The 27,766-nt window shown below is 42.0% G+C and overlaps 2 protein-coding genes across 5 annotated transcripts in view; both read left to right on the top strand.

Annotated features, from left to right (window-relative positions):
- Positions 1-27,766, top strand: part of zgc:101569 (uncharacterized protein LOC449822 homolog) — a 50,123-nt gene that overhangs the window by 17,049 nt on the left and 5,308 nt on the right. For 2 of the 4 annotated variants that reach the window (XM_042399802.1, XM_042399799.1), the window contains exons 6-8: positions 680-795; positions 1,101-1,236; positions 3,646-3,731. In XM_042399802.1, the coding sequence (XP_042255736.1) occupies positions 680-795; positions 1,101-1,208 (224 nt within the window). In that variant the 3' untranslated portion in view covers positions 1,209-1,236; positions 3,646-3,731. Of the gene's footprint in view, positions 1-679; positions 796-1,100; positions 1,641-3,645; positions 3,732-27,766 lie in introns of those variants that run through there. The other 2 variants (XM_042399801.1, XM_042399800.1) reach the window with 2 other exon arrangements.
- bmp6 (bone morphogenetic protein 6) overlaps positions 3,672-27,766 on the top strand; it is a 49,413-nt gene continuing 25,318 nt past the window's right edge. Inside the window, exons 1-2 of the mRNA XM_042399796.1 lie at positions 3,672-3,756; positions 5,174-5,642. Of these exons, the coding sequence (XP_042255730.1) occupies positions 5,234-5,642 (409 nt within the window). The 5' untranslated portion in view covers positions 3,672-3,756; positions 5,174-5,233. The remainder of the gene's footprint in view (positions 3,757-5,173; positions 5,643-27,766) is intronic.

Below are 27,766 nucleotides of genomic sequence, written 5' to 3'. Positions count from 1 at the left end.
AATCATCTGTTCCAGTGAATCTGTTTTCTTTATTTGGCTCCAACATCGCGTTGAAGCTATAACTCACCATTAGCACTAGCATTCAAACAGCAGTCTGAGGATTAGGCTATGCACACATTTCAACGTGGCGTTTCCGCTTTTATATTAATGCACAAACTCTCCCATAGCCTTAAATCCCAAAAAAGCCTTTCCATGTGCTCTTCACGGCTCGATCACCGATTCCCTCCCTTCTCCCCTTAGACGTTAGAAGAAGATTATCTTAATTCTTTTAGGAAGTTCCTCTTCCCACAGTCGAGCCTCGGCCTAATTGGCCTCTCTGAGGGATGATCACTTAGCGCGGGTTTAACATCTGAAGGAGCCGAAGCAGCTCACATACACATATACACACGCAGGGCATCAAAGTGTCCCATCATGAGGCGTCGCTTTTTTTCCATAGGACTGATCTGGATGTGATCCAGTGCTTTCATGTGGGTGAGGAGGCAGAGTGGCACGGCTGAAGCTCACAGAGGCACAGCAACATGGCGACTAAAATGCAGCATTGAAAAACTGGTGATTTAATAGTAATAATAGAAGGGTAGAATAGAAATGGTATTAAACAGGGGTCTGTGTGTACATCCTGTGTGTGTGTGTGTGTGTGTGTGTGTGTGTGTGTTGGACTGACCTCATGTTACAACCACAGCTTTACAGGCGGCCCTGCAGTTAGCAGAGCAGATCAGCTCCTTCCCTCAGCAGTGTCTGCGGGCCGACCGCTCCTCAGCCATCTACAGCTGCTACGACGCTCCCTCCTTCACACAGGTACACCTGATGGGGAGACGTAAGCTTCATATGACATACAATAGAATACTGAGACTGATGTAAATTCTTGTTATAATGCAGTTTTTCTTGTGATTTTATGTCCGTAAAATATTTTCTGCATGAGAGATCATTTATTATTTATGGTATATTGTCACATCTGTATTGGTAACCCACAGTTTTTCCAGCTTTTTCTTGCTTTTTTTGAAAAGGCGAACGTCTACTGACATTTGCTCTCTCAAATCGCCACCAAAGCTCTCTGAAAAACGATAAATAATTATTGTTTACTTCTGTCTCCCTCCTCCCAGGCCATGCAGTATGAGATCGACCACGGAGTACCTGTCATCCAATCAGAAGCTGTCACCGGGGCAACCAGCTTCACCGCCGGAGCAGGGCGAGGAGGGAAATTCTCCTAGGATTTAGTTTGTGAAGTGGTGTTTTCAGGTGATCTAACACGCTGCTGCATCCATGTTCAAAGTCCACAGATCTTTGAGGAATAAACTGAGATCAGTTACATCTCTAAAGATATAACTCTCTTATTTCAACAGTAGAAAAACAAACTAGGTTAATTTATGAGATGTTTTAGAATTTGAACTATCACCTCTAATGGGTTGGGTTGATTTAGTATATTTGATAATGCCAGCTTGTCAATAAAACCAGCTGTCCATCTGTACTTCATCTTGAGAGGCAGCTGATAAAGGCTAGCATTAGATTTTTAGTAGCTATCATTTGTAAGTAATATAACTGCAAACAAGATGCAGAATAGATGGTCAGTGCATTCACTTCATTCAGCTTGTATTATTTGAATTTAAGTAACGTTCAAAAATAAATAATGCTTATTGATTGTATGCAATAGATATATTTTTTGGAGAAAGTGGTAAAATGATATTACACTGTATTGATACAAATAACTCATTATATCACAGCAAAAATATGTTTCACAGATGAAGACAGATTAAGTCTAATATACATTTTAATGCCCCTATTTGTAGTGCACATGGCCGGATTCTGATGAGGATTGCGTTGTCGGGTGGGAACAAATCTATACGCCAATAGTTTGGAGCTTTAACATCAATCTTCTTGCAAAACACATAAACAGAAATACAGACAGCTACGTTATTTCTCTCTCGAACAGAACTCAGCTTAAATTTAGCTGACGTTGAATCTATTATACTGAGTTGTGTTACTTGTGACTGTGAAGTATTGTACATGCTGTTTAAAAACCGGTCTCGAGAGAATCATTCACACATAGCACCTTTTGTGTGAAAAAAGTAATCCAACACAAAAGACTAAAAGGGCATCAAAAGCATCCAACCTGCAGCAGCTCGCCATTGTTCTTTTGACTCGTGTGAAAAACACTTGATAACTCGGATAAGTGGCGGCGCACGTGCGTGAGTGTGACCTACCGGCGCAGTGTAATTATTGTAGAAGATTCAGCGCTTCGTCAGATCTGCGCCAGGTGTAAGCATTCCTATGGTTTTGGAACACACTTCCCCTTAATTTTGCGTGTTGGAGAGACGTGTGTGTGTGTATCCTGCACACACAAAACTCACACACACACACACACACATGCAAGTACAAATACAAGACTTGATTCTCTCTGTGTGCAGGTTTGTGTGACCTTTTTGTTTGACAGTTTAATACACTTTAATAAAAACGTCTAACAGGAAGACCGAAGAAGAATTAAAACCAAGATGTATGATGAGATGTACTGTATATGTGTGTGTGGCTGTGTGTGTGTGTGTGTAAAACAGATCGATACAGACAGACAAAGACCTCATTAGGTCTAGGAGTTGTCCTGTCTAGACAGTGTGATGACAGGACACAGAACCTCTGTTTAATGTTTCCTCCTCCTCCCTCTGCTTCCAAATCACCCAGCATACACACACATCATTTGCTCTACCTCTGGGGATGCACACACACATATACACACACCCAGCTTCAAATGTCAGGCAAAATGTTAAGGACATATAAAAGTATCTGAGTGCTTTTTTGAAATAATTATCAGCCTTTACTGTATCCGCAGCGTTCAGCCTGTTAATCAATGTGATAGCACTGGAAAGCAGATGGTTTATGACATATGCTCAAGGTTAATGGTTGAAAATATGGCTTCCAATCTGATTCATACATTATAAAGCGGTAAGAATCACCCATTTCCTTGCATATGTTTATTCACATCCCCTGTATAGTGAGTAAACTTGCTGTTCATAGGATCATTGCCAGAGCCAGAAGTCTTTTTTGGCTGCTTTTTATTGTCAGACTTAGCTAAGCCAAAGTATCTGTGTTATAAATCAGTAATACACTGTCATTCATATAAATGGGAATTTTGAATCCAAGAAAAACTTAAAAACCTGATAAATGACATCCATGAGAGTGCTGGTTCTCTGCCAGCCCAGCACGGTGTCTTAAGCCCTGGTTCTGTTATTTCAGAGTTGGATCAGTCAGTCACCTCTCTAACACACTCACACACTCACTCACTCACTCACTCACACACACACACACACGGGCACACAAGTATACACACATGATTTTATGATTTTATCTCAAGCCAGTTTGAAGTCTTTGTGAGTTATTTTCATACTGTGCTGACATGAATTAATATCTGTTTGGCAGAAAACATTTGAAAATCTGAAAAATCTACCCTGCTAAGGTATGCTGTAGAAAACGGTTGGCAGCGTTTTTTTTTTTTTTTGAAAATCTCTACTATGTAATTATGTTTAAGAGTAGTAATAATCTGACTTTTAGTTTAATCAGCGTGAGTGGGTTAGTCTGAAAGCCACCCAGCTGTGTGTATGCGTGTGTTTGGTGGAGGTATGTGTAGCTTTGATGCTGGTTCTCACTCTTCACACACAGATAAGATAGGCTCTGGCAGCAGCAGCAGTAGCAGAGACACAGATATGGACACCTTCGGGCCTTATCGTCAGGACCATCACAGTCTGAAGGGACCATGAAGACATAACACAGGTTAGGGTGAAAGGAATGAAGGGAGGAAGAGGAGGGGGGGAGAAAGAAAGAAAGAAAGATGTAAAAGAACTTCTTTTCTGGGACGTATAGACATACATAAGCTGTGTGCTGCTAGAAGTAGATATTATCATTTTAAAATATAGATTATACAGGATACACATTTTACTCATTGCATGATTTGTTCGTATTTACAAGGGCAATGACCAAGGTGCAGATGATTTAACCTTTGACTGTTTAGTTAAACGGTTGATTAGATTTCTTAGTGTTTAAAGATGATCAGTCTCCTTTAGGTGCTGTGCGTCATTGCTTGCTGTTTCTCTCTCCATCGTCAGGGGTCGTGCCTCAGCTGGAGAACATTTATTCTGCTTCCGCGGAGTAGAGACACACCGCACCTTTTCTGGATGTGTAAAGATGAAATCCTTTATCCGTGCTTAGTTAGAGCAGATTTGGACATTTTATGAAAGTGTTTTTTTGTTTTTTTTTCTCAGATTAGAGTTGCGGCCTGTTATTTTAAGACACATCTGAAGCGCAACTGTCCAAAGGTGACAGTGTGACCCAAGATTGTGGAGACAGACACCTGTAGAAATACCTCAAACTACCTAATGCAGCTGACCGCTAAAACGTTACAGCTTATGAATCCTACAATCCAAGTACTAACATGTAGAAATTAAAACAGAAATATCAAGAAGTATGAGCTTATGATGGAGTCATTGTATCACAGAGACTGTAAAAGAATGTAACAGGAAAAGTATGTTGCAATGCACATGCAAAGTAGACAAACCTGACGTTTATATTAGAATAGACAGGCTGTTATTCCGCAGTGAACAAAATATGGAAATATGATGTTAGAGTTGTCCTTGTAGCCTGAAGAGCTCCACCTCTGGCTAAGTGCGCACGGAGTGGGCGGTTTCAATACACACACACGTACACGAGCGCGCACGCATATTATGGACTGCAACCTGCTGATTCCTGTTAGACTCTCATACACAGCCTGTAGGAGTATGTGACCGCCACTCAGACCAGTTCAGTTATTGAAGGAAGGCTTTTGTCGGTGCGCAACTTTGGAAAATCATATATTTTGGAGAGTAAATACACCCGCTTGAGTAAAATGGCTTCTTTCAGAGGAGTTGTTGTTCTTTTACTGGCGATTGTCACATCAATCGGTGTCTTTTGACCGACTAACTGCAGCGCTCAGAATAAAGTTTCACATGGTGCACTTTATCCTGAAGCAGCAAAGCGCGCTACGGGAATCAGAAATGAAAGCAGGACCGACACTATTCTGCGCATTTTGCTTTAGGAAGTATTTCAAATGGCTTGACACACGAGTCCTTTTTCGCTTTTGATCTGTGGCTGCAACAGATAACAGCGCGCTCGGTCGGACTTTGGTTACCATTACGCACATTTTGCTTTTGGATAGGCGACTGAAGCTCCAAGCCAGACACACTCCGGACTCCGGAGAGCACAGCGGGACAACATCATGACCAGCTGCTGGCTTGCCTTGATCGGATTGTGGTGGAGCGCTTATTACTGCATGTTCCCGGTCGCAGGGAGTAATTATTCACTGGATGGGAACAACGAGGTGCACCCGGGTTTCATCCACCGGCGGCTGCGGACGCACGAGAAGAGGGAGATGCAGAAGGAGATCCTGTCCATCCTCGGGCTTCCTCACAGGCCGAGACCGCATCTGTCACACGGAAAGTACAACTCCGCTCCACTTTTCATGTTGGACTTATACAACACCATATCTAGCGAGGAGAAAAGCCAAGTGGAAGGCATGCTGGACCGATATCAGTCCATGCGGACGACCCAGAGCCCTCCTCTGGCCACATATCAAGAAACCGCCTTTCTAAATGATGCAGATATGGTGATGAGTTTCGTTAATTTAGGTAAGTTACTTGAAATTATCTCTTTTATATTAGCAGTTATTTGTGAACTGTTTGTGCATAATTGCGCTACTGTCAGATTCGCCGAGGTGTTGGGGGCAGTGAATGAAGCAGACAGTTTCAGTTTGCGAGTTTGACCTTTAAGTGTGAACAGGTGTATACAAGCGCAAGGATTGTAAAGTGGGATGAAAACCCACCTGAACTGGCGGAACTATTTTAAATGACCAAATGACGCGAATTTATAGAGACATGATTTTTTTTTTTTAAATGACACGAATTTGGCCTCCTGCTTATCTAAAAAAAAATGGTTTTCATATTGAAGCTTTGTTGACCTCACCTGTAGCTCATAGTTGACCCACTTTTAAATTTACCACTCCATCACTGAACACAAGACACTGCGCACAGCAGACATACCATTACGCACGTTCAGTATTGGATCATGAACTAGCTTATTGTCTGAACCACACAGGGGCCGGATTCTCCTTCGTCGTCTCTGTGGGTTTGGGGAAACTGATGAGGTTTGTATTGTTTCGGGGTAATTTATTGTTACACGTCCTCTCTCCGGGTAGATTTGCCCTCCTCGGCTCATTTATAGCCCCGAAATTCTGTGGTCAGTGTTGCTGTGCAATCTACTCCATGATTTATGTCTTCGCGGGGAAAATAGACCTAGTATCCTCAGCAAACCATCAACCACCACCGCTGGTATTTGTATATGAAGGGGCTATTCCTGCCGTTGACCTCCAGCGCAGCGAGTTGCGGTTTCCGTGCGTAAATTGTGTCGCCTTGTTTGTGATATCCAAGCAGATTGTCTTTAATTAGCTGCAGTGACGATAAAGAGGAACACTTTAATCATAACGAGTTTGGAACATAAAAGCCCAAAGCTCTTCCTTCCATTAGCAGCTCCAGTGTTTACTGGGAGACTCTAAACAGAGCGCCTGAAGATAAACAGAGGCGCTGCCAGAGTCAGACGCTGGCGGACAAGGAGGCTTAAATCCGGATTGATTGTCATTCTTCTTGGGAACTAGGGGCATTGTCATAATCCGGCCATGAGAACAGTGGGAATGTATCACTGCTGAGGAATGTAGTCTAGTCTGATGTTTTTTTCTGCCTTTCAGCTGCTCTTGAAAGAGGAAGTCCTTTAAATATTTTACCCCTCACCTTTGTAGACGTTTTAAATACCACACATGGAGAAGAGAATTAGGATTGGAACAGCCCGAGTTAGAAAAAGTAAATGCCTCTCTACTTATTGGTCCTCTGAGTATTGGTGTTGCAACATGTAGTGATGAAAACCAGATATTCAGACAGAGGGAGGCCGTCGTTTTGGTCTCAAATATCGAAGCCCCTCTGTTGGCTTCTGTGTGGGAGTGTGATGGTGGCGGCATGGTGTTTGTGTGTCTGTGGTTTCGGTATTCCTGTGCTGTGTCAGTTTAGGTTTATACTCCTGTGTTGTTGCACATCTGGCGCTCCACTTTGATTAATCACGTCCTGTGCATCTTTTGACGATTCCCTCAGATTTCTGCGGTGACCAGGGGATTAGGTTGCCATCTCCTCCAGTCGTACACAGAGTCCTAACCGCCCTGGAGGAGGGATGGCTTCCTCCCTGAATGTGATTGTAATTAATGTTGGACAGGCCAAGGCTTTCCATCTGCTTTGCAAATAAGGCCTTGCACGACTACCGTGTGTCATCGCCACCCGATTAGTTTTTAATGCGTCTTTAATGTGTCTCGATTAGAGCGGACGGTGTGGAGCGACTTAGAAACTTACAGTAGAAAGAGGCCTGCAACACTCCTGGGTGGTCCTTCTTGTTTCAGAACCATCCTAAAAATCTGGATATCATGTGTGGCCAAAGTGAAACTACAAATTAGAATCAAGATAAATGAAAGGAAGAAAAGCACAGCGGCCAAACAATCCGTCTGAAATGATTTGAAAAATATGGAGCAGGAGACGCAGCTCAAGCCGAGGCACTTATTTGACAAACGTTGCTCATTGAAAGGCACTGCAACAACATAATCTGTTTGTGAGACCAAATCAAAGCGAATATGAAGACAGTGTCTCTGTTTACACTGATGGTCTGATTTAAAACTGGACTCACCTGTTTACATTTGCAAATCCTCCCTCTGCGTAGATCTAAGAATCTCAGACTTTAAACTGACCCATAGCAAATAAAATGATGACAGTGATTTAAACTTCGGCTCGAACTGATGTCTTTCACAGCCAGCTGCAGCAGTAGCATAGATAGAGAGCTCATTTTCTGGGGGTATTCTCCTGGGGCACGGGTAGATTTAAGAGCCCCTGCGTTACATCCAGTCTCAAGTGCGCTCTCTGCGAACCATATGCCTCTTCACCACCACCCCCCCCCCCCCCCCCCCCCACCCCCCTCCCTCTGCATGATTCATGTAGACCTCTTGTTCAGTCATCTGTTCTCCTAAGCTTTCATCACTTGTTCAGAATGACCCATTGGGAAAAAAAAAAAAAAAAGTGGAGCAAGTGGTGGAAAACTTCAAATTGGGGGACCAGAAGCATATTTTCCAGCTCCCTTTTCATCTTCATTCCTAAAATAGCATGTTCATCACTATTTGCCTTGCAGACGTCCTGCTTTCCACTGAGGTCTAGCGACGTGACACTGTGTGCCATATGACTCATGCTGTGTGACACGCTGCAGCTCCGAACATGTCCTAATGCACAGCGGGGCACTCGAGTAATGGCAACAGCCGCTTTTAACTAGAGTGTAGGGCTTGTATACACCTTGTTGCATGTAGATAATGTTTTCTTTGGAACAGACAGACACACTGACTTTAAACATGAAAGTATTTTACATGAGGAAACTATGATAAACTTAGCTTGAACATCCACATGAGTCTACTTAGATTAAATGAAATGAAATTAGTAGTGTATGTGCAGAAACTCCTGAAAATTCTCTCAAAAAAGACACTCTTTGTGTGTTGTTGAAAGTACAAATGTTTCTTTTTTTTGTATTTATATTTGAGGAGAACTCCATTTGAGATATATTTAGTGGAAAAAAAGGATGACCTACCCATTTCATATGCTGGTCTCTGGTCACAGACCTTCTATAAATCTCTCACAAGGTGATGTATTGTGGATGGAGTGGGGAGACACTGACCAATATTGGCAAATGTGCATGCCAGTGGAAAACAAATACAAGAGGTCAACGCTCACTCAATTAACGAGGAGTGACTTATTGCTGAACAAATATCCAAAGCCGCTGCGAGGGCTATAATAGCCAGCGGAGGAAAATTAGCTATTCCTATCAGGTTTGGTTTTTGTGGCTGAGCTGTTACCTTGTGGTTATGGTGAGTCAAGGATGCACAGAAATGGCTTTGGTTTCACGGGTCACAGAACAGGAACTCCAAATGTTGTTCCTGTGTCATCTGCATTTAACCGTGATGGGTTCGCTTCGCTGTAGTTCTCCTGTGCCAGCCAGCCATCCAGGCAGGCAGGCAGACAGGTGTGGAGGACTCTCCAAGCTTGGTTTGGCTCAAAGCTCCTGCCGCTTGTTTGCTCTCCCATCCTCCTCTGTTTGTCCGCTGGGTCGTACGAGAGGGAAGATCCTGTAATAATCCAGGAAATCCATTCATGGTTTTAGGGTTGATCTTGTTTTACTTTTCCTACCCTTTCATGATATACAGGTGAGCTTGATCACACCCTTTTTTTTTAATTGGTGGACTAATTTCTCTACTAAAGGCCCCATTTGAAGTCCAGATGCCACATAGATGTATGTGTCTCTGTTAGCCAAATCACAAATCTGATTGCATCCATCGGTTTCCCCGGGCGACACGCCAATCAGTGTTCAAGCCCAGATTGTCGTTTACACCTGCAGCTGCTTGGTAACTGCAAAAAACACTACAAGAATAACTTAATTTAGCAGTTTATTTACAACAAGAACAGTGTGGCTTCGTAGCTAACATCCATCCTTTAACTAAACAGGTGGACAAAAGTTGAGCTCTCTAGTCTGCCCAAAACACATGAAGTGGCAGAGTGTAAATGGGGTGTAAGTTATCATGGCACATTTTAAGCCTGTCCCGATGTCTGGAAAGTTAAATCACACATGCCTCATGTAGCAAATTATTTTATGCTTTCTTGCATGTCTGTCATCACGACTACCCTCATTTTCTTCTTTTCCTTCTCCTCTCCCTCTTTGCACACCCCATTGCATGGCTATAGCTGAGCTGTCACTAGCCCTCTTACCTAAGTCAACAGCCAAGTTTTCTACCATCCTACCTCCCACACTTTAAAGGCAAACAAGCCAGAAAGCTTTAAGAAGTGGCTTTTCAGGAGATTAGCCGGGTCCAGACAGCCCTGGGCTTATTCTGAAATGAAGTGCCCTTATTAAACGGCTGTTTTCCTTGTCTTATGATGCCTGGCTGCATTTCTTTGCGCATAAGCCCAGGTAAGCCACTTCCTCTGCAGCGAAACGTGTCCCAGAGCCCCAGCATGATCAAATAATTAGTTGGCTTCGATCAAAGAGTCAATTGTTTGATGCAGAAAGGAGCTTTGGAAACATTTCACTAAACCGTCTTGAAACACTTCCTGCAAAGCCTCAGAGACCAGAAACTGGACCACCCGTCAGTTCACCTCAACTCTAAGCATATCGTAAACAGTATTAGCCAGAAATTGATCGAGGAATTCAGGATATGCTGCAGCGGAATAAAGGATCTTTTCCCGAGACATAAACTTGGCAGTCGAAACCTTCCTACAATGGTGAGAAAAATTACATTAACAAACTACAAACCTCTGTGTTTGTTTTCATGTGTTTACAGTATCAGATATGTTACTGCCGCTACAAGTTCACTTGAGCTTGCAGTGATGTTCAAGAACGGCCCAAGATATACAAATAATTCTGCTTATTGAGTTACAGTGTTTTAAAGTGCTTCCTTTTTCTCATGTTTGGATTGTATTGGTTGTCCGGCTTTCTGGCAAAACACACAGCTGCCTCAAGAAACAAACAGGACTGATGGGGGAAACATTTCTGGTTAACCGGATTATTTCTTTTCCAGTCCGGCTTTATTTCTGTCATAAAAGACAAAGTGTTACAGAACAACTCTACTGTTCATCTGAGCTTGTGTTACTCATGACTTTATTGTCCTCCGCAAGTGGAGGAATGGACTAACCTTTTGTTTAGGGTGTACGCATAGATGGAGATGTACGCACAGACACACTCGGTTGGTCGACACGAAGGTCAGAGATAACCATTTGTAAGAGAGCATTCCATTTACACTTGAAGTCATCTCTGTCACACACTATGCTCTTAACACCCCACCATGGACACACACACACACACACACATATAAATCCTACAACCCCGCGCCCACACACCCCGATGATATCTCTCCCTCTCACGCCATAACTCTCCGACTTGACGAGATGGCGGCTGAGATTGGGGCTAAGTACAGAGATCACGCTTCTTGCCATGTTTTTTTTTTTTTTTCTTTTTGTCCTCCTTTCTTCTCTCAGCAACTCTCATGTCTTCACTGGACATTCCAGTCCGGAGTGATAGTGGTTTGGGATGGAGGAGTGTGACGAGATAAGGAGGTGAAGTGCGGCGCACTCCCGGCTGGTAACGATCTATGGAACAGAACTGATAACCCTGGCGGAACATCTGATTAAGGCCCGCTTGCTCCCATTTATCACCTCTTGGTGCAGGCATGGAGGAATTTGCTCTGTTTGCTCTACCGTGCCTTGAGGAGGATGGGGCCAGAGCTTCACTTTCCCTTAACACATCTGTTGTTTTCTCCGTTATCTCTCTGTCTTTACACGTCTCTTTTTTTCTGTCCGTCTTTGCCATGCCTCGTTGTATAGCTGTATTTCATCTTGATGAAACACCTTGATTTTGAACATCAGCTAGAAGGAATCTTGACTTGCTGCACAGTAAAACACACAGCTGATCAAAAACATATTGATGGCCTCCTATATGAACTCATAAACAGATAGCACATCATATATTGGGTTTCAAATACAGTTTCAAAGGTATTTCTACCCCTGAAACAAGAAAATTCTGGCATGAAATTATTGAAATCTGGCTCAAAATACTTAAAGATTTGTACAAAAACATGCATATATATATATATATATCAGTATGTCTCATCATGACTTTTCATTGTGTTCTTGTTGTAGGGATCAGAAAGCCAATTTCAAACTTGTGGTTTTGCATGTTTAGTGATTGTTGTAATGATTTTAAATGATGACCGTATGTTTTGCAATGTGTCCTGTGCAGCCGTACATGTATCAAGTGTTATTCAGTGCATACAGTATGCATGAGTCTTGTATCAATGCGTGTGTGTAGTATGCGTGTAAAAGATGTGTGTGTGTGTATTTTCTCTCCTGCATCGCTCTCTCCCGCTTGAAGCGCTGTAAACCTGTCAGCCTTTGTCTTGTGTTTAACTGTCTATGAGGAGGCCATGCAGAGGATGTCATTAACCAGGAATTAGTGTTTGTGTGCTTGTGTGAGGCTGTGTTTGTATATATGAAGTTTGTATATGTGAAAGAGAAAGACAAAGAGGGTCAAAGAGAGGCAAAGATGCAAACAAGTGTTCCTCTTTGTTTTGATTCTTGAAGTTTTCCCACATTTCTGCTACAAATAAAACCAAAGCCATAAATTCCACTCATTTGAAAGTTAAAAACACCTGCAGCCTGTAGAAGTCAGGTGGTTATAAGAACAGAACAGAGATGCCCTCACGCAATGAGGATGTATGAACGCGTAGATGCCATAAGTCAACCCAACCGGTCAAAGCAGATGGCTGCCCACCAAGAGCCGGGTTCTGCTTGAGGTTTCTACCCGTTAAAGGGGAGTTTTTCCTTACCGCTGTCGCCAAGTGCTTGCTCATGGGGGAATTGTTGGATCTCTGTAAATTAAAGAGTACGGTCTAGACCTACTCTATGTGAAAAGTGCCCTGAGATGACTTTTGTTGTGATTTGGCGCTATATAAATATAAATTGATTGATTGATTGATTGATAGGTGGCATTATTGCACACAACATGAAGTCTTTAGACTGATGTGACACAGCTGGAAATCACAACAAATAGCAAATCACTAATTTTATATTAACATTTGATCAAATTACTATGTATAATGTGAAAGATGTTGCTCATTGGCACAAACCTACAGAGAATTATCACCGACTGCAGTTCTCAGCTATACTGAGCTTTTTAGAGTCTTTCAGGACATTGTTTTGTTTCAATACCCACATTTTTACTGTTTTGATTCACTGCTCTCATAGCGTTGTTTCTGCTGCAGCAGACAGCATCTGACCAAAACGCAGGTGGGAGAAGTTAGCGAGTGAACATAGATGAGCATGTAGCAGCTAAAGGCCAGATATTTTTCTCGGGAGCTGGTGGAGACCAAACCAGAGCTAAAAGGCAAGTAAATATTGGATCATTCATCATACTGCCAGAGACTCCAAATGTTGCTCTGTGTCTGCTGGATGTGTAAATAGGCAACTGATTGAGGTTTGTTTTCAGCTTGTTACGCTGCCCCCAGGTGGCCAAAAAATCAGTTAATGTTGGTTTAAATAAGAACATTTATACTTACTTTTCCCACCCAGTGTTTCTCTGGTCCACACTTGTAACTCAGTACTTGTATTCTTGAAGCTGATGTTGTTATTTGAGCAGTTTAATTAGTTTTGTTTGATTCCAAGTTGCTGTAGAGAGGAAAAAAGGGCTAAACTAAATGGTGAAATCCTATGAAATCAAGCACAGAGCCACTTTTTCCTGCTTAGACGACTCCTTCATTGGAATTCTTTACATTTCTTTGATGATTAATGTGATGCTACACTACATAGTACAGGACACAGCTCTTTTGGTAAACACTGGTAGGTATGCCTTTGGAATTTCTAGCCCGCCCCGGTGTTAAAAAAGGTTGTGAACCTGTGAACCGCTGAACTCAGACTCGGCGTGTCCTTGTGTGCCCACTAAACTCCATCCATTATCATAATGACCCCGTCTTTTGCTCTGCCGGAGAGGCTCGTTCTGGTAATGGAGATGACCACGGCTGTCAGGAATGGCATAAATGTCACGGTAAACATTCCTGCTGTCACATTCTTCTGTGAAGCCACCGAGAAGCCTGCAGGGATTTATCTCTAGTCAATAAAAAAAAAAAAAGAGACAGAGGAAGAGAGAGAAAGGAGGGAGGAGAGGAAAGAAAAAAGGCACACACAGAGGATGCTTGAGGAGTGGGGAAACTCTGGGACAGATGAAAGGTGATTTAAAGCCTCTGGTGACCTTGAAGGAGCAGAGGAAGGAGGAGTGTGTGTATGTGTGTGTTTGTTCTGGGGGCTGCATACACATTTATGTATACATAAATGTCTTTGTGTTTACACGTGTGCAATTTGAAGTTATTTTATAGCCAGAACAGGTAGAAATATGGAAATCCCCTTGAGTGAGACTGTTTTTGTTGTTGCTTTGCTTTTAGTCTCCGGACATGGCTTTAATGTTATGATTGGACATATTGGGTATGTTAAAGGTAATATATCTACTGGTCTATTGTAATTTTTGAGTTTTTTCATCAAAATCTTGTGAAAAAAATTGTCAAAATTTGAACAGTCTGAAAATATCAAAAATGTCTTTATTTGGCCATTTACCCTCACAAATTTGAATATTCTCTTCTATAAAACACAATGGCGAAATGTTATTTAACAGTGATAAGTGTGTTAGGGTGGAGATTTCCTTTTAGGTCAGGGTCAAGGGTCACGCACTAAAGTCTTTACAAGAAGACAAATACAGACGTGTGTGACTTGGCTTGTGTCTGCACTGATAATTGGTTTGAATGTACTTTTTGGACAACCAGGACTCCCACCTTCTTATACAAGAAGTCTTCATCAAAATACTGGTGTCACAGACAAAGCTACACCCCTTGGCCCCACACATGTTCTCAGGCTGGTCGTCTCTCTAAAGAGGACGTGCCTGAAACAACAACCGCGGGTCCGCAGTGAGAAAAAGGCCCCATGTGAGCGCCGATGCTCCTGACCCTCCTGAGCAAGTAGCCTCCCTTTCAACCTCGCTGCCGCTGACAAATTTACGAGCCCTAGGCTGACCCACGGGCTGACTTTCCAAACATGATACTGACAGGAAAACAGTCGGGAGACGGGAGGGATGGAGGGAGGCAGGGAGGAAGAGTGAGATGAGAAAAAGTTGACGGAGGAAGGAGAGAGGCAAGATATGTATATGCTGCGTTTCCATTCAGTGAATAATAAATGTTTTTCTTCATGTGAAAAATAATTTGATTCGGAGCAACCAAAATGTTTGGTTTTTGAACTATTTCCATTCCACTTTCATAATTCAGCACATCAATCTTTGCAAAAGCTGGTGGAAGGCAATGAAAGAGCTGAGGCCTCCAACTAGAGACATCATCAGAGAAAAAGACATAGAGTGGGAAGAAAATATTAGGATGTGGTTGAGAACTGCAAGTACAGAGAATAAAGATAAGACAGAAGAGACAGGCGAGAAAGAAATAAGATGAAGATAGATAATGGTGTTTGTATCACAGTAATGCTTCCAGAGTTTAGTGGTTTAACTCCCAATGAGGCCACCCATATCAAAAATGTATCCACTCCCAGTGCCGTGAGGCAGTCTGGATAAAAGGATCTTATCACTAAGGATGTGCAAGGGAAACTCTGCCCAGTCCTTCCTCATGTACGGACACTTTCCACACCTCAGACCAGCCAGTCTCTTGGACAGTTTATCTGACTGAGAGTTTAACACTGCAGTATGAATCCTTCTCTAAGAGGAAGTCTCACATTTTTTTAGTCATGTACATCTCTATGTTTCCACTGTCAGTGCCGTGTTGCACATATTGAACAATATGGTCTGTATGTTAAGAAGTGTTCATACACTCACACACACGTGTTGTGTATATTGTCTGAGATTAGCTGCTGTCGAAGCCCAGCTGGTGTTCGCTCTGAGAGGAATGTAGCCCTGACATTTATCTAATGAACAGAATAATACAGAATGTCTTTGTGCAGATTATGAAGAGAGGTAGCGCTCGGTCTGTCTCTTTTATTAATAACTTCTCTCTCTCTCTCTCTCTCTTTCTGGTAGTAGGACAGATGAATAGATATTGGTCCAGAACGTCTTGGGCCTTTGCAGTGGACAAATATCTCCTGAGAATCCTGTGATTCGATTTTGATAATTTTCTGTATCTGAGGTTTCAGGCAATTGAAAATTTTAGTTTTGTTGTAAACATTATACAGCATTCATTTGCTGGTGTAAATTTCGAACAGCAACGCATTTATATTCTCAGCGTTTTCTTTTAAAATCAAACCTGAGATAAACGACAAACTACTATGGAAGCCGTAGCTTTCCATGTTGTTCAGGGTTTAAAGTTAATAATAATATTAAGGTATAATTCTAGAGTTAATTATTTTTAGATTTTTGTCGTCACTATCAGTATTATTAACTTGCTTGGAAGAAAAAAATGAACAGACTTCCTGGTTCAACTTTGATGTAGCACACTCACTGTAAGAAGCTCAAAATAGAGTGATTTAGATAATCAGGAGAAACTTTTAGCTTTGTTTACAAGCGCCGTGTTCCTCTGGGTCAGATCAGGAAAGTTGTAATGAACCAGAATTATCTTCAAACACGGCTATTAGTCACTGTTCTTCACTGTTTCTTTTTGACAGATCAGATGATTAGGCTATATCAAGAGAAGATGTAAAACCACTCAATAGGATTAAATCTAAAATGACACCCCAAAATAAAGAAGGTATTACAAAGTAGCAAAATATAATCAAATAGAATTACACACTAATTTCCTCTAATAACGAATGTGGTTTTGACGATCGCTGTAACTTTTCCCTCCACTTTTTAAGTGCTTTTTTTACAGTTGGTTACAGTTACAGAGCCACCGAACTGACCTCATGTTAAGTGCACTGCATTGTAGATTTAGGAAACAGTGTTTAGGGAAAAGTTCCCACCGGAGATCCCCAACTGAAATAACACACAATTTTGAAAGGTAGTTCAGATGTGCATTTCTGGCTTTCAGTGAAAACTCAAGTGACACAAAAAAAAAGCTGAACTTCTCCACACTTCCCGCTCACCATTATTGTGTTGACATGGTGGACAGATGTATTATTAGAAACATTGATTATTTTTCTGATTTTCCTCAAGGTCCACCTGCTTTTTGAATATCCATGTATCTGGTTACCGTTGCTGTTTTTGGAGCTGTGTCTGTGTGTAAAACAAGCAGTAGGTCTTACATGTAAGTCAGCCCAGGGGGAAGATTGAGGCCGGGCTAGACTGATTTATCAGTGGATCATGTGCTCTGCTTCTAAGCCGCTGAAATGCATTGTGGTCACCACAGACTTTCCAAAGGGAATCGCACGGAGGCTCAACTGTCTTCATGACAGAGAAAAAGGCAGAGAAAAAAAAGGCAGACAGAGAGGTGAGGATAGGGAGATATAATGTTGGAGTGGGAAGAAAAGATGTGCAGAGAGGCAGAGAAGGAAGAGAAAGGGAGGTGTTCACAGAGAGAGAAAATAGAGTCCCAAACAGCATCGCGGGGTGAGCTGGCCTTCTACCTTGCGGCTATGGAATGCAAAGCCACCAATATTTTGACTTCTCCTTTGGAAACAGCTGCGTTTCCCTTTTTCAAAGATATTTTTTCCTTATTTATCGGATCCCTCAGGAGAGATCCATCTCCTGGCCCTGACACCGGCTTCCTCCTCTAAATCTGGGACCAGACCGGCCTAGCCCAGACACACGTATACACACACACACACACACACACACACACACATACACACCTGCTGCCCAAAAGCAGACGTTAACAACAGATCACTATAGCAGGCCTCTTTACTGCCTGTAGTGCTGCACATAGAGACACATGGACACATAAGACACACAGAAATACCTGCAAATATATTCAAATAAAGGGACACACATACAGGGAGGGGCACAAATAAATACCCATAAGGTAATGAGGAGACTGTGGTATACCAAACACACAGAAACATAGACACACGATTGTGTGATCAGTCTGCAGATGGTTTCCCACAAAGCCTGACAGGCCCGTAAAAGGGGATTCTTGACGACCATCATCCCTGCATTGACGCAGAATGAAAAAATGAGGCCTGGTAAAAATTTAAACCCACAGAAATGTTTTGTTTTGCTCAAAATGGACTCCCATCAAAAACCATGGGAGTACATCTCTGTTTACGGAATATTCACTTAGGGCTCAACAGTGGCTGATCTCTACAGCAACCAAGGGAGCTGTTTCTGAGAGGGTCTGTGGTCATGACCCAAGAGGAAAGCAGTAGCCATCATCTGCCATATAAATTGCAGAGAAAATGGAGCTGAACATCAAGGATGGAGAATCATGCAGGAAGAAGGAACAAGATCAGAGGTTTCTTTTTTTTAAATGATCAGACCCCATGTATGCCATGGTTACCAATTTCCCTAATAAATATTGACTTTAATAGCATCTTAGAAAATATTTATGGGTTCACCTGTTATCCTATATTTGGGGATTTCATCTTTTGGTCAAACGGCAGTCAAAAAACACATTAGTTTTAAAAAATGCTGATAGATTTACTGCAATTCAATCCAATTTTATAGCAGAGAGTCATAGATCTTGACAAACCTTCCTCTGCTGGCTTTCCAAAGGTTTTTTCCCCCGTATCCTATGGCAACCAAAGGATACCAAATCCCGGGAATCTGATCCACTGTAAACAACGTATCCTTCAGCGCGTAGTGTATTACAAGATTAATGATTCTGGTTTTGGAATTGTTGTTGTTAGTCACATACATTACACAGCAAAGTGTTTGGTGTCACTGGTTTTGTTTATGAGTGCAGTGTTTGGTTGCGTTTATTTGCTTGTTCATGTCTAAATGAAACAGCCAATGGTTTTTCTGCCAAAACAGCCCCCAAAGAGAACAAGATGTTGGAAAAGGCACAAAATGGACAGACAAACCAAACCCCAGCAGAAAGCATCCGTCCAGTCAGTTTTCAAATTTGCAAAATTAAGTGCATCTGTGCATGCTGTGACCACAACGCAGGACTGAATCCTTATTTTTTTTCTGTTGCTGAAGTATGTTAAAGTTTACAAAAAACTGATTAAGTGGCTCTTTACTGAGCTTGTATTAAATACAAGTTCAGTATTAAATACAAGTTCAGTAAAGAGCCACTTAATCATTGTGAGAGGAGCGAATGTAATTTGTTTTTTGTAAACAACTTTGCAGTCTTTTCTCTTTACTCTTTCCACCACTAACGATTTTTAGAAGTCATATCTGGCTCGTCTGCACACAGAACCAAATCTTGTGTGACCACTGATTTAATTTGAAGTGAAGTGAAGTGTAGGCCATCATTAGTCTGACCAGAGGATGTTGTGACAGCTGCTCCACTGCACAATTACATTTTTATTAACATCCCATAAAATTGAATTTATGCATTGTTTATTTTCCAGTTCATTTCTTTCCTGATTTCACAGAATTTTCTCGTAAATGTGAAAAAGGTGTTTCACCGTCTTTTGTTGACAGCTGATTGGCTCAAATTAGGATCCAATGAAACAAACACTTGTTTTTAAAGGGGCTTTTGGGGAAATCCCAACTGGCCATTGATGTCAGTGAATGTGTCTCTGTGCACATTTAAACCTGTAAGTGTTCAGACAGACACAAATAGTGTGTAAAGATTGATTATGGACATTGGCGTAAAAGGTTGAGTGTGTACATGCGCATTTGTCTTGTTAAACCTTTGAAGTCCCTTATCTTTATCTCCAGACCAGTTTCACCAAATTTGCAACATGCAAGCTGTGATTTGCAACATCAGATAATTTTAAAAGTTTTACTTATCAAAACGCAAAACAAACACCATACACGTAACCCATGCGTGAGTGTGCAAGAGGCTTGAACGACTTGCAAATGTATCTGCAATCCACCATTTGTGATCTGCATGTAAGTAAATGTTCTGACATTTGGTTTGTTTTTGTAATTTCACTATATTTAACAAACCCAGATGACTAAGAAATACAAGATAACAGTGGCCTGAAACAATATCCAGTGTATCAAATCATTTTGTTTTTCTTGTGGTTTTGTTCCGCTGTGCTTGTTGAGTCCTTGATGTTTGTATGAGCTTATTTAATTTTAGAAATCTTTTCTTTGCACTCTTTCATGATGTGGTTCATCTCCAAAGCTATTGAGCTGTAATCTATTTGTGCTGATTTTAACACCCAATTCTCCCCCAAGATAGTAATCAGGACGTTTTCAGTGGTTTTGTCAACAGCTGATGTTGTTACAGATGTGATAGTAAATGGTTGTTTTAGTAGTCCTTGTTGTCATATGATGTCAGAGTTGCTCGGCCAATCGTGATCAACACAGTTGCATTGCAAATTTAGATCTGCGCAGAACACTGTGTTACATTACCTTATCGTATGTTATGTTGCCTGTTACTGTATGTTACCTCCTGTTACAGTACATGACTGTAGTGGACAAGGGGCATAACAAGAATAGAAAAACATGACTATTCACATATCCCCTACACAAACATTTCTCCGCTCTCACTGCTGCAGAGTCAGTGGCTCCACATCTTAATCCTGAGTAAGAGAGCTTGAAGAGATGGAATAAAATCTCCTATTGACACACAGGTATGACATATCCAGCTACCTGGAGATCAACTAGAGTCTCAACAGAGAGCTGATGACTGCTACCACTCAGCTGTCAGTCCATCGATGGAAAATCCTGATACTACACAGTCCAACAGCCATACCTTGGATATCTATCTGTTAGCAAAGCCCCAGCAGAGGAGCAATTACAGCAAATTATCCGCCTACCCTCGGGCTTAGACACACACACACGCACACACGAACCCACACACATCGCGAAACTAGCTGAAAATCTCAAAATGAAAAAAGATAGATGTGTGTCCAAACCTCATTTTATCATCTCGTATGGAATGCAGCACAGTGATGATAGAGCAAGGGGTGGTGGGAACGAAAATCGCCCAGCCTGTGTGGTTGTGTCTTGAGTTTGCGTGTGTGTCCTGGGACAGTACGCCTGACATTATGTGTCATGGTTTTGGATGGGTCTTTAGAGACTCAAATGGTTTTTCAAGGATTATATGGAGGATGATGGCTGTAGAAAAATGTGATTATATGGTTCAAATGGGGCCTTTGTTCCTGGGGATGCTTGTCCAGTGAGGTCATTATGTACTGTAACCTGTGGGAGGTAATGGAAGAAGAGCCGGCTGGATATCCAGGTCATCGATAAATGTGTGTGTGTGTTTGCTAGAGGAGAAATTACAGCCTGAATTGTCAGGGTCTTAGAAAGTGCTGTCTGTTTTGAGTTATTTGCACATACGCAATGTTTCACAGTCTGAGTGGCTTCAGGGCCCTTGTACTCTGACACAACAAATCAAATGTGAATTTTCTTTTTCTTTTTTTTTTTTTTTCAAAAATTTCAGTGCTAACTACTGTACCAGGTTTTTTTTGTTTATTCCAAACAAACCGGCTTGAAACATAAAACGCATCACTTCCTGCGCACCAGAGGAATTTTCCCAGGAAAGACACCCCACACCTGCTGTTTTGAGCAGTAAACGTGAAAGCTTTCTTGCGCTGGCTGTAGGTTAAATCACTGTTTTTGTAGCGAAACGGATATTTATTTCCATAAAATAGTTACAGATTGTTACTTTAACTTGATTTATGACTAACTTTGAAAATGCACGGCCCGCTGAGCCCTGAACACATTTCTTGGCTGTTCTCAGCTGTCTGTCAGGAACACATAACTGTAATCAGTAATGTACTAAAATCACTGTACTGATTCATGCTGGACACACAGATTAAAACTGTCGGCTGCTGTTCTCTGTTTGCTAATGGGCCTTGACAGCCTGCAAATGGGCTGGTCTCGCTGCCTCATATCTTCGCTATGGACTAATGCTCCTGCCTGGCCCTGAATTCTCACATCACTGACCTCCGGGACTGCGAGTGAACGCTGTGCATCACAAAGTGTGCGTGGGAATATGAGTGTAAACCCTCCCGCCCACCTTTTTCTTGATTGTGTATCTTCGCTTTGACATTTACATTCCTGTCTGCGTGTATGTCATTGCCCATGTTTGTGTGGTAACAAGGCCGTACGCGCATGTGTGTGTACTCCCTTTTGTGAAATGTCTAGAGGTGTGTGTGTGTGTGTGTGTGTGTGTGTGTGCCTACATGCGTCGGACATAAACTCTCACTCTTGCCAGTGGCCCTTGGCTGGGCCTGTGGCGCTCAGTGTGTCGGCTTTGATGCTGGTTCAAGGGAGAAGATCAGAGCACAGGATGAGTCTCTAAAGACATACACACACACACACACACACACACCTCTGCTCAAAGCTAATGATGACTCCCAGCGGACCCCCAACCCCTTCGTCCGTACCTCGACCCCAGAAGCTGCCTGACTACAAAGAGCCAAAAAACAGCTCCTGGTGGCAGCCAAGCATAGTGGCAACACCTCAGGCAGATCACACTACTAGGGTGTGTGTTTGTGCACGCGTGTGTGCATGTGTGTGCGTACTGTAAGCTTTGAAAAAAATCAACTAATGTCTGTTTTATCGTTCCACCCTGCATCCATGCCAAACGTTTCAGACTTTGAAGTATAAAAGCTGGCTCTAGCCTTTTTCAGAAAGTGAAGTGTTTACGGCATAAAGTTTTCCGTTTAATGAGATGTTTCTCTTTTTGAATGAAATAGCGGCGATCGCTGAAGAGTTGCGATTGCATCAACGGCAAAAATTTCCCGAGCAAGTCAATCTGACGGGCCAAACCTTTAATTAGATGGTACTTTGGAGGAATTAACGATGAATAGAAGACATGGAGATATCTGACCTATCCTCTGAAACCATCAAGTCTGAGAGAAAAAACAGACAGATTATGGGCTGTAATTACATAAACACAGATGGATTCTTCTCATGCCTTGGACATCCAGAACATTTTTTTATTGGTTTAGCCCTCCGCAAAGTCTTTAACAATCTTGACAGGTTCTTGGTGTGCAAAAATTTAATTGAAGGGTGTTTGTGAAAATGTCTGCTTTTTGATTTTCTTTCCTTTCCCTCATTCACTTTCATTCTGCGTCTCTCTCTGTCTCAGCCTCTCCTCTCTCTCTCTCTCTCTCTCTTCACTGTGATGCATTGTGGGTCATGGGAAATAGTAAATTACAGATTTAATTAGAAAGCAAAGATTTAGTTTTGGCATGTTTTATGCATAAGAGCTTGGTAATGGAGTAGATACTGTAATCTTTGCTGTACTGTAGAGAAAAGTTCAGCTTGTTTTACAGATACACTGGCCTCTTGTTCCCATGTTAGTTCAACAAGGTCAGTGGTTCCTTTCATTAGTAGGACTGCAGTCATCCTATTTCTTCAAGGAGACATCGAGAGGAAAAAAACAAACATTGCCTCCTACAAGAACACTAAACCGGAGCATTAAGATGTCTTTTAAATCATACTTTTTCACACGCCAAATCTTAACATCAACTGTTTCCTGTTCGAACGTAGAAGAAGTAAACTGTGGGTTGTCTGGTGCATTATGGGATAGCTCTGGGAGGAACAAAGATTGACGAAAACGTGGCTTGCAGGTTTGAATATCCAGGACCGAGCAAAACACATTTTCATCCTCTTGAACAACTCCTTCAAAGCTGCCTAGAGCAATGCACATAACTCTCCAGTGCTCCAGTAGAGATGTTCCCTGAATCTTATTTGATGTGCTGCTGTTGAAATAGGTGCTGTGTGCTCGGGAAATCTTCCCTGACAAGCCTGTAGGCCGCTACGTTCATGCATCTGGACCATAACAAACCTGTACACCTTCCAGATTGCATCAGAGCCGCTTTACTCTGCAGTGAGGACAGGGCCAAGAGTAAAGCTCTCCTACTAGGGGGAAATAAAGAAATAGTTATCTCTGTGATGATTCAGGCTTAGTGGAGCATCTTTGGCTGCCTTTATGCTAACGTTTTACAGAGACATGTATATTCCATATATGCTTTTTTTGTGTGTATTTTTTCAGAGGAAGAGATCAGAATCTATGTGCATAAGATATTTCTGAATGGCAGCCCCGATGTGAAATTACATGCCCATCCACTTATAATGATCTCAGTGTACTTTTTTAGGACTCTTGAGAAATAAAGTATTTGATCTGTTCAAAGCAAGTTTATGTAACTTTTGAAATGAGAAATTATACGATTCCTCTAAAAAAATGAAAACGCAACCCACTCAATTTAAAACACACAGTGGTTTTGCAGCCACAGCCTTACTTGGTCTGGTAGCTAATGTTAGCTAATGTTACCGTACTTTAAATAGAAACTGTAGTGCTGTGAAACTGACATTGCTAAACCATTTCACTGACTTTATGACTCTTCCTTTTAAAGCAACTAGCTCAAGCATCTTGGGAAATGAAGGGAAATACATTGTACTATTATCTTGTAAAAGCTAATTGTGGCTCCAGTGGCTGCTGTTCAGCATAACGTATGTATCTTGCATTAATGTCCCATGGCACAAAACATCATCGCACTGGTTCAGCATGCAGCTGTCTGAGGTGGAGGGATTTGCATGAATGAATGTTTTATACGTCTGCAACTGTAGGGAGGATGAGAAAATCCAGTTTAAATTGGCAGCAAGAACTAACTTTAGTTGCCTCTTTCTCTCCCAGTCTGTCATCACACTGGTACTTAGTTTAAAAAATCTCACTGACGGATCTAATAAGAGCTCCTTTAAGACCCTGTTATCTGGGTCACAGGTGCTCTTTTCTCTGTAATCTACATTGCAGCACTGGATACCAAGGTAAAGCCTACAACAGGAAACATATTTTATATACATATATTGAGAGTGCAGTATGAGTAGAAATGTAATTCTGAAGGATTTTGGACCAACAGGCCTGACTCTGGGAGTTCTGGCAATAAAAAAAACCTTAATGCTGCTGCTAAAAAGTTAATTGCTCATTTAGCTTTGAGGCAAAAATCCTTCAATAATCATCTTTTTATAATGGACAGATATTATCTGATGACATAATTACCTTCAAGGAAACCATCCACGATGTTCCCTTTTATTACAGATAGCGGTAATGAAGGTCGAAAAAGCATTCTGGTGAGGGGAGGTGGTTGTTGGTTGTTTTGCTCTGCGGTTGTGGGACGTGTGAGTGAAAGCAGGAGGGATTTGATGCAGGCGGTCGAAAGCCAGCTGTCCCAACGCGGGATTGGCTGGACGGCATCAGGAGTGCGAGCAAAGCGCTGACCACTGACCACAGACAAGTCAGCCTGTTAACCACCACCAGGCCTCTCCTACACAGTCCTGCTTCTTCTGCTTCACGTCGAAGAACACAGCAGTTTTTCTCTAAACTATTTTCTTTTTATTTCCTGTTTATTTTTTTTTTTAAATCAGTCTGTCATCCTTCCTTCTCCTACTTATAGCTGCCATCACTTTCTATTTTGTTACTTTTCCATCATACTTCCAAAATTGTTGATCGCATCCTCACAGAATACCAACACAACAATCTTCAGAAATATACACAAGGACTGTCTATATTTCTGTGAACTGTAAACAGGATACAAATAGTGCGAAGAAGTGAAGAGTGCATGGAGAGATGAGATAAATATTAAATGGTTTAAAAAATGATGTTATACTTATAGTAGGTGGTTATTTATAGTATGTACAGTCTGTTCAGATATACAGTAGTGAGTGAAATGTATTGCACATTTTGTATTTTAGACTAAAAATAAATATATATAATTTGTAGATACAGTGGGTATTATAGTGTTCTAGGGTTATTGCACAGTGCCGCAGTGAGTTAACTGTTCAGAAGTGTGGCGGCGAGGGGGAAGAAACTGTTCCTGTGTCTGCTGGTTTTTGGTGTACGGTGTTCTGTAGCGCCTTCCAGAGGGGAGAAGGTGGAACAGGTTATGTCCAGGGGTGTGAGGGGTCTGCAGTGATTTTTCCCTGCCCGTTTCCTGACTCTGGAGGTGTACAGATCCTGGATGGTGGGCAGGTCGGCACCGATAATCTTTTCCGCAGACCCGACCGTCCGTTGTAGTCTGATCCTGTCCTTTTTGGTGGCCGACCCAAACCAGACAGTGATGGAAGTGCAGACAACAGACTCAATGACCGCAGTGTAAAACTGGATCAGGCAGGTTGTATTTCCTGAGCTGGCGCAGGAAGTACATCCTCTGCTGGGCCTTTTTAATCACTGTGTTGATATTGGACTCCCACTTCAGGTCCTGGGAGATTGCAGGACCCAGAAACCTGAAGGATTCCACAGACGACACGGTGCTGTTGAGTAAGGTGAAAGGGGGGGGCAGTGATGGGGGGGCTCCTCCTGAAGTCCACTGTCATCTCAATAGTTTTGAGCGTTTTCAGCTCCAAGTTATTGTGACTGCACTGGAGTGGAACTGACTGGTCTCCTGTGCAGTCATTGGTGTAGAGGGAGAAGAGCAGCGGGGAGAGAGCACACATCCCTGAGGGGCGTCGATACCGACCGCTCAGGTTCTGAATATGATTTCTCCCAGCCTCACCTGCTGCTTCCTGTCTATCAGGAAGTTTGTGATCCACTGACAGGTGGAGGCGGGCACAGTGAGCTGGTGAGTTCTGGTGGATGGTGTTGAACACCAAGCTCAAGTCCACAAACAGGATCCTTGTGAACGTCCCTGGGGAGTGGAGGTGCTGTAGGATGTAGTGCAGTTTCATGTTGACTGCAGCCTCCATTGACCTTTTAGCTTAGTAGGCAAACTACAGGGGGTCCAGCGGGGGGCCCGTGATGTACTTCAGGATTATCGAATAACTTGCGGTTGCTGTTTTTTTTTGGTTTTTTTTACTCCCGAGGTTGTGGTTATTAATCACTGACAGATTCATTTTTGTCTCTTCTTCTATATTGTCTGCCTGTTTGTCCACTCATCCGCCCACCTCTCCTTGCACAGACAACCTTCTGGCTCAAAGATTGCTCACTTGTCTTTCTTTCAGCACCTTTTTCCCCTTTTCCTTTCCTTTGGTTCTTAAAGGGGCACGCATCCCAGTTCATAAAAAGCCAGCTTTACATGCTGAAGTTCAAGTCTGTGTTTGCGAGCGTGAACTATGAACTTCAGCTCCACTGGAGTTGTCTTTTTTTTTTTTTTTTTTCAAATAATGTATAGTCCAGTGACTCTAATGGGAAACGATATACCTGCTGTCTCATAGGCCATTGATTTAAAGCAAGCGTTTAATATTCATGTAATGTATCATATGAGAAAATAATTGCAGATGTGACTTGACTTATTAGCCATTTTTAGGTTGGTTTCCACCAAAAACAGATATTTCTTAGTTTTTATGTTCCATATTTTAAAATATTGAGTGCTAAATATCTAGTCATATTCACAGGTTATAAAGCAGTTTTCAATTTTAAGACTGTGAATATAAGGACCATATGAATACATGTGATAGTAGAAGATTCCCAAGGTCAGGGTGTGTATGTGTGTGTGTGTGTGTGTGTGTGTGTGTGTGTGTGTGTGTGTGTGTGTGTGTGTGTGTGTGTGTGTGTGTGTGTGTGTGTGTGTGGTTGCCGTAATACCTACAGCAGTAGGAACAGCACAGCAGAGCCAGATGCTGCGCAGGTGGAAACGAGAGAACAGCTCCTATCAAAGCGTCCAAGTGAATCTGCATATCGTCCTTCTCACTCTGTTTCTGTCACTCTCCCTCCGTCTTCCTCCCATTGCCTCCCAGACTCCCGTCTCTTTCCCTTTCTCCCACTGCGTTTGTCCCTTCGGTCTCTCCATCTTCCTCTCTGTGACACTGACTTTGTCTTTCTCCGTCTGGTCTTATCATCTTATCCACTTCTCCCCCTCTCGCTTTGTCCGCCTGTATTATTTTAACTGACACAAAGTTTTTTTGTTTTTTTTTTAATTGACACACAAGTGATGCTTTTTTTGTCTTTTCCATTCAGCCTCCCTAAGAAACCTAATTTGTCTTTCTTTCTTTCTTTCTTTCTTTCTCTCTATTTCTCTTTCTCTTTCTCTATTTCTTTCTCTATTTCATTCTTTTCTTTCTTCCTCTCTCTTTCATGCTTTTTATTTCTCTTTTATTTCTTTCTCTCTCTCAATTCGTCTCTTTCTTTCTTTCTCTTTCTCTTTATTTTCTTTATTTCTCTCTCTCACTCTTTTCTTTCTTTCTCTCTCTCTATTTCTTTCTTCCTCTCTCTTTCATA

This window comes from Thunnus maccoyii, chromosome 21, assembly GCF_910596095.1.
Source record: "Thunnus maccoyii chromosome 21, fThuMac1.1, whole genome shotgun sequence".
NCBI lineage: Eukaryota > Metazoa > Chordata > Actinopteri > Scombriformes > Scombridae > Thunnus > Thunnus maccoyii.
The sequence above is the reverse complement of the archived record's forward strand: the minus strand, read 5'-3'. Positions and strand labels throughout refer to the sequence as shown.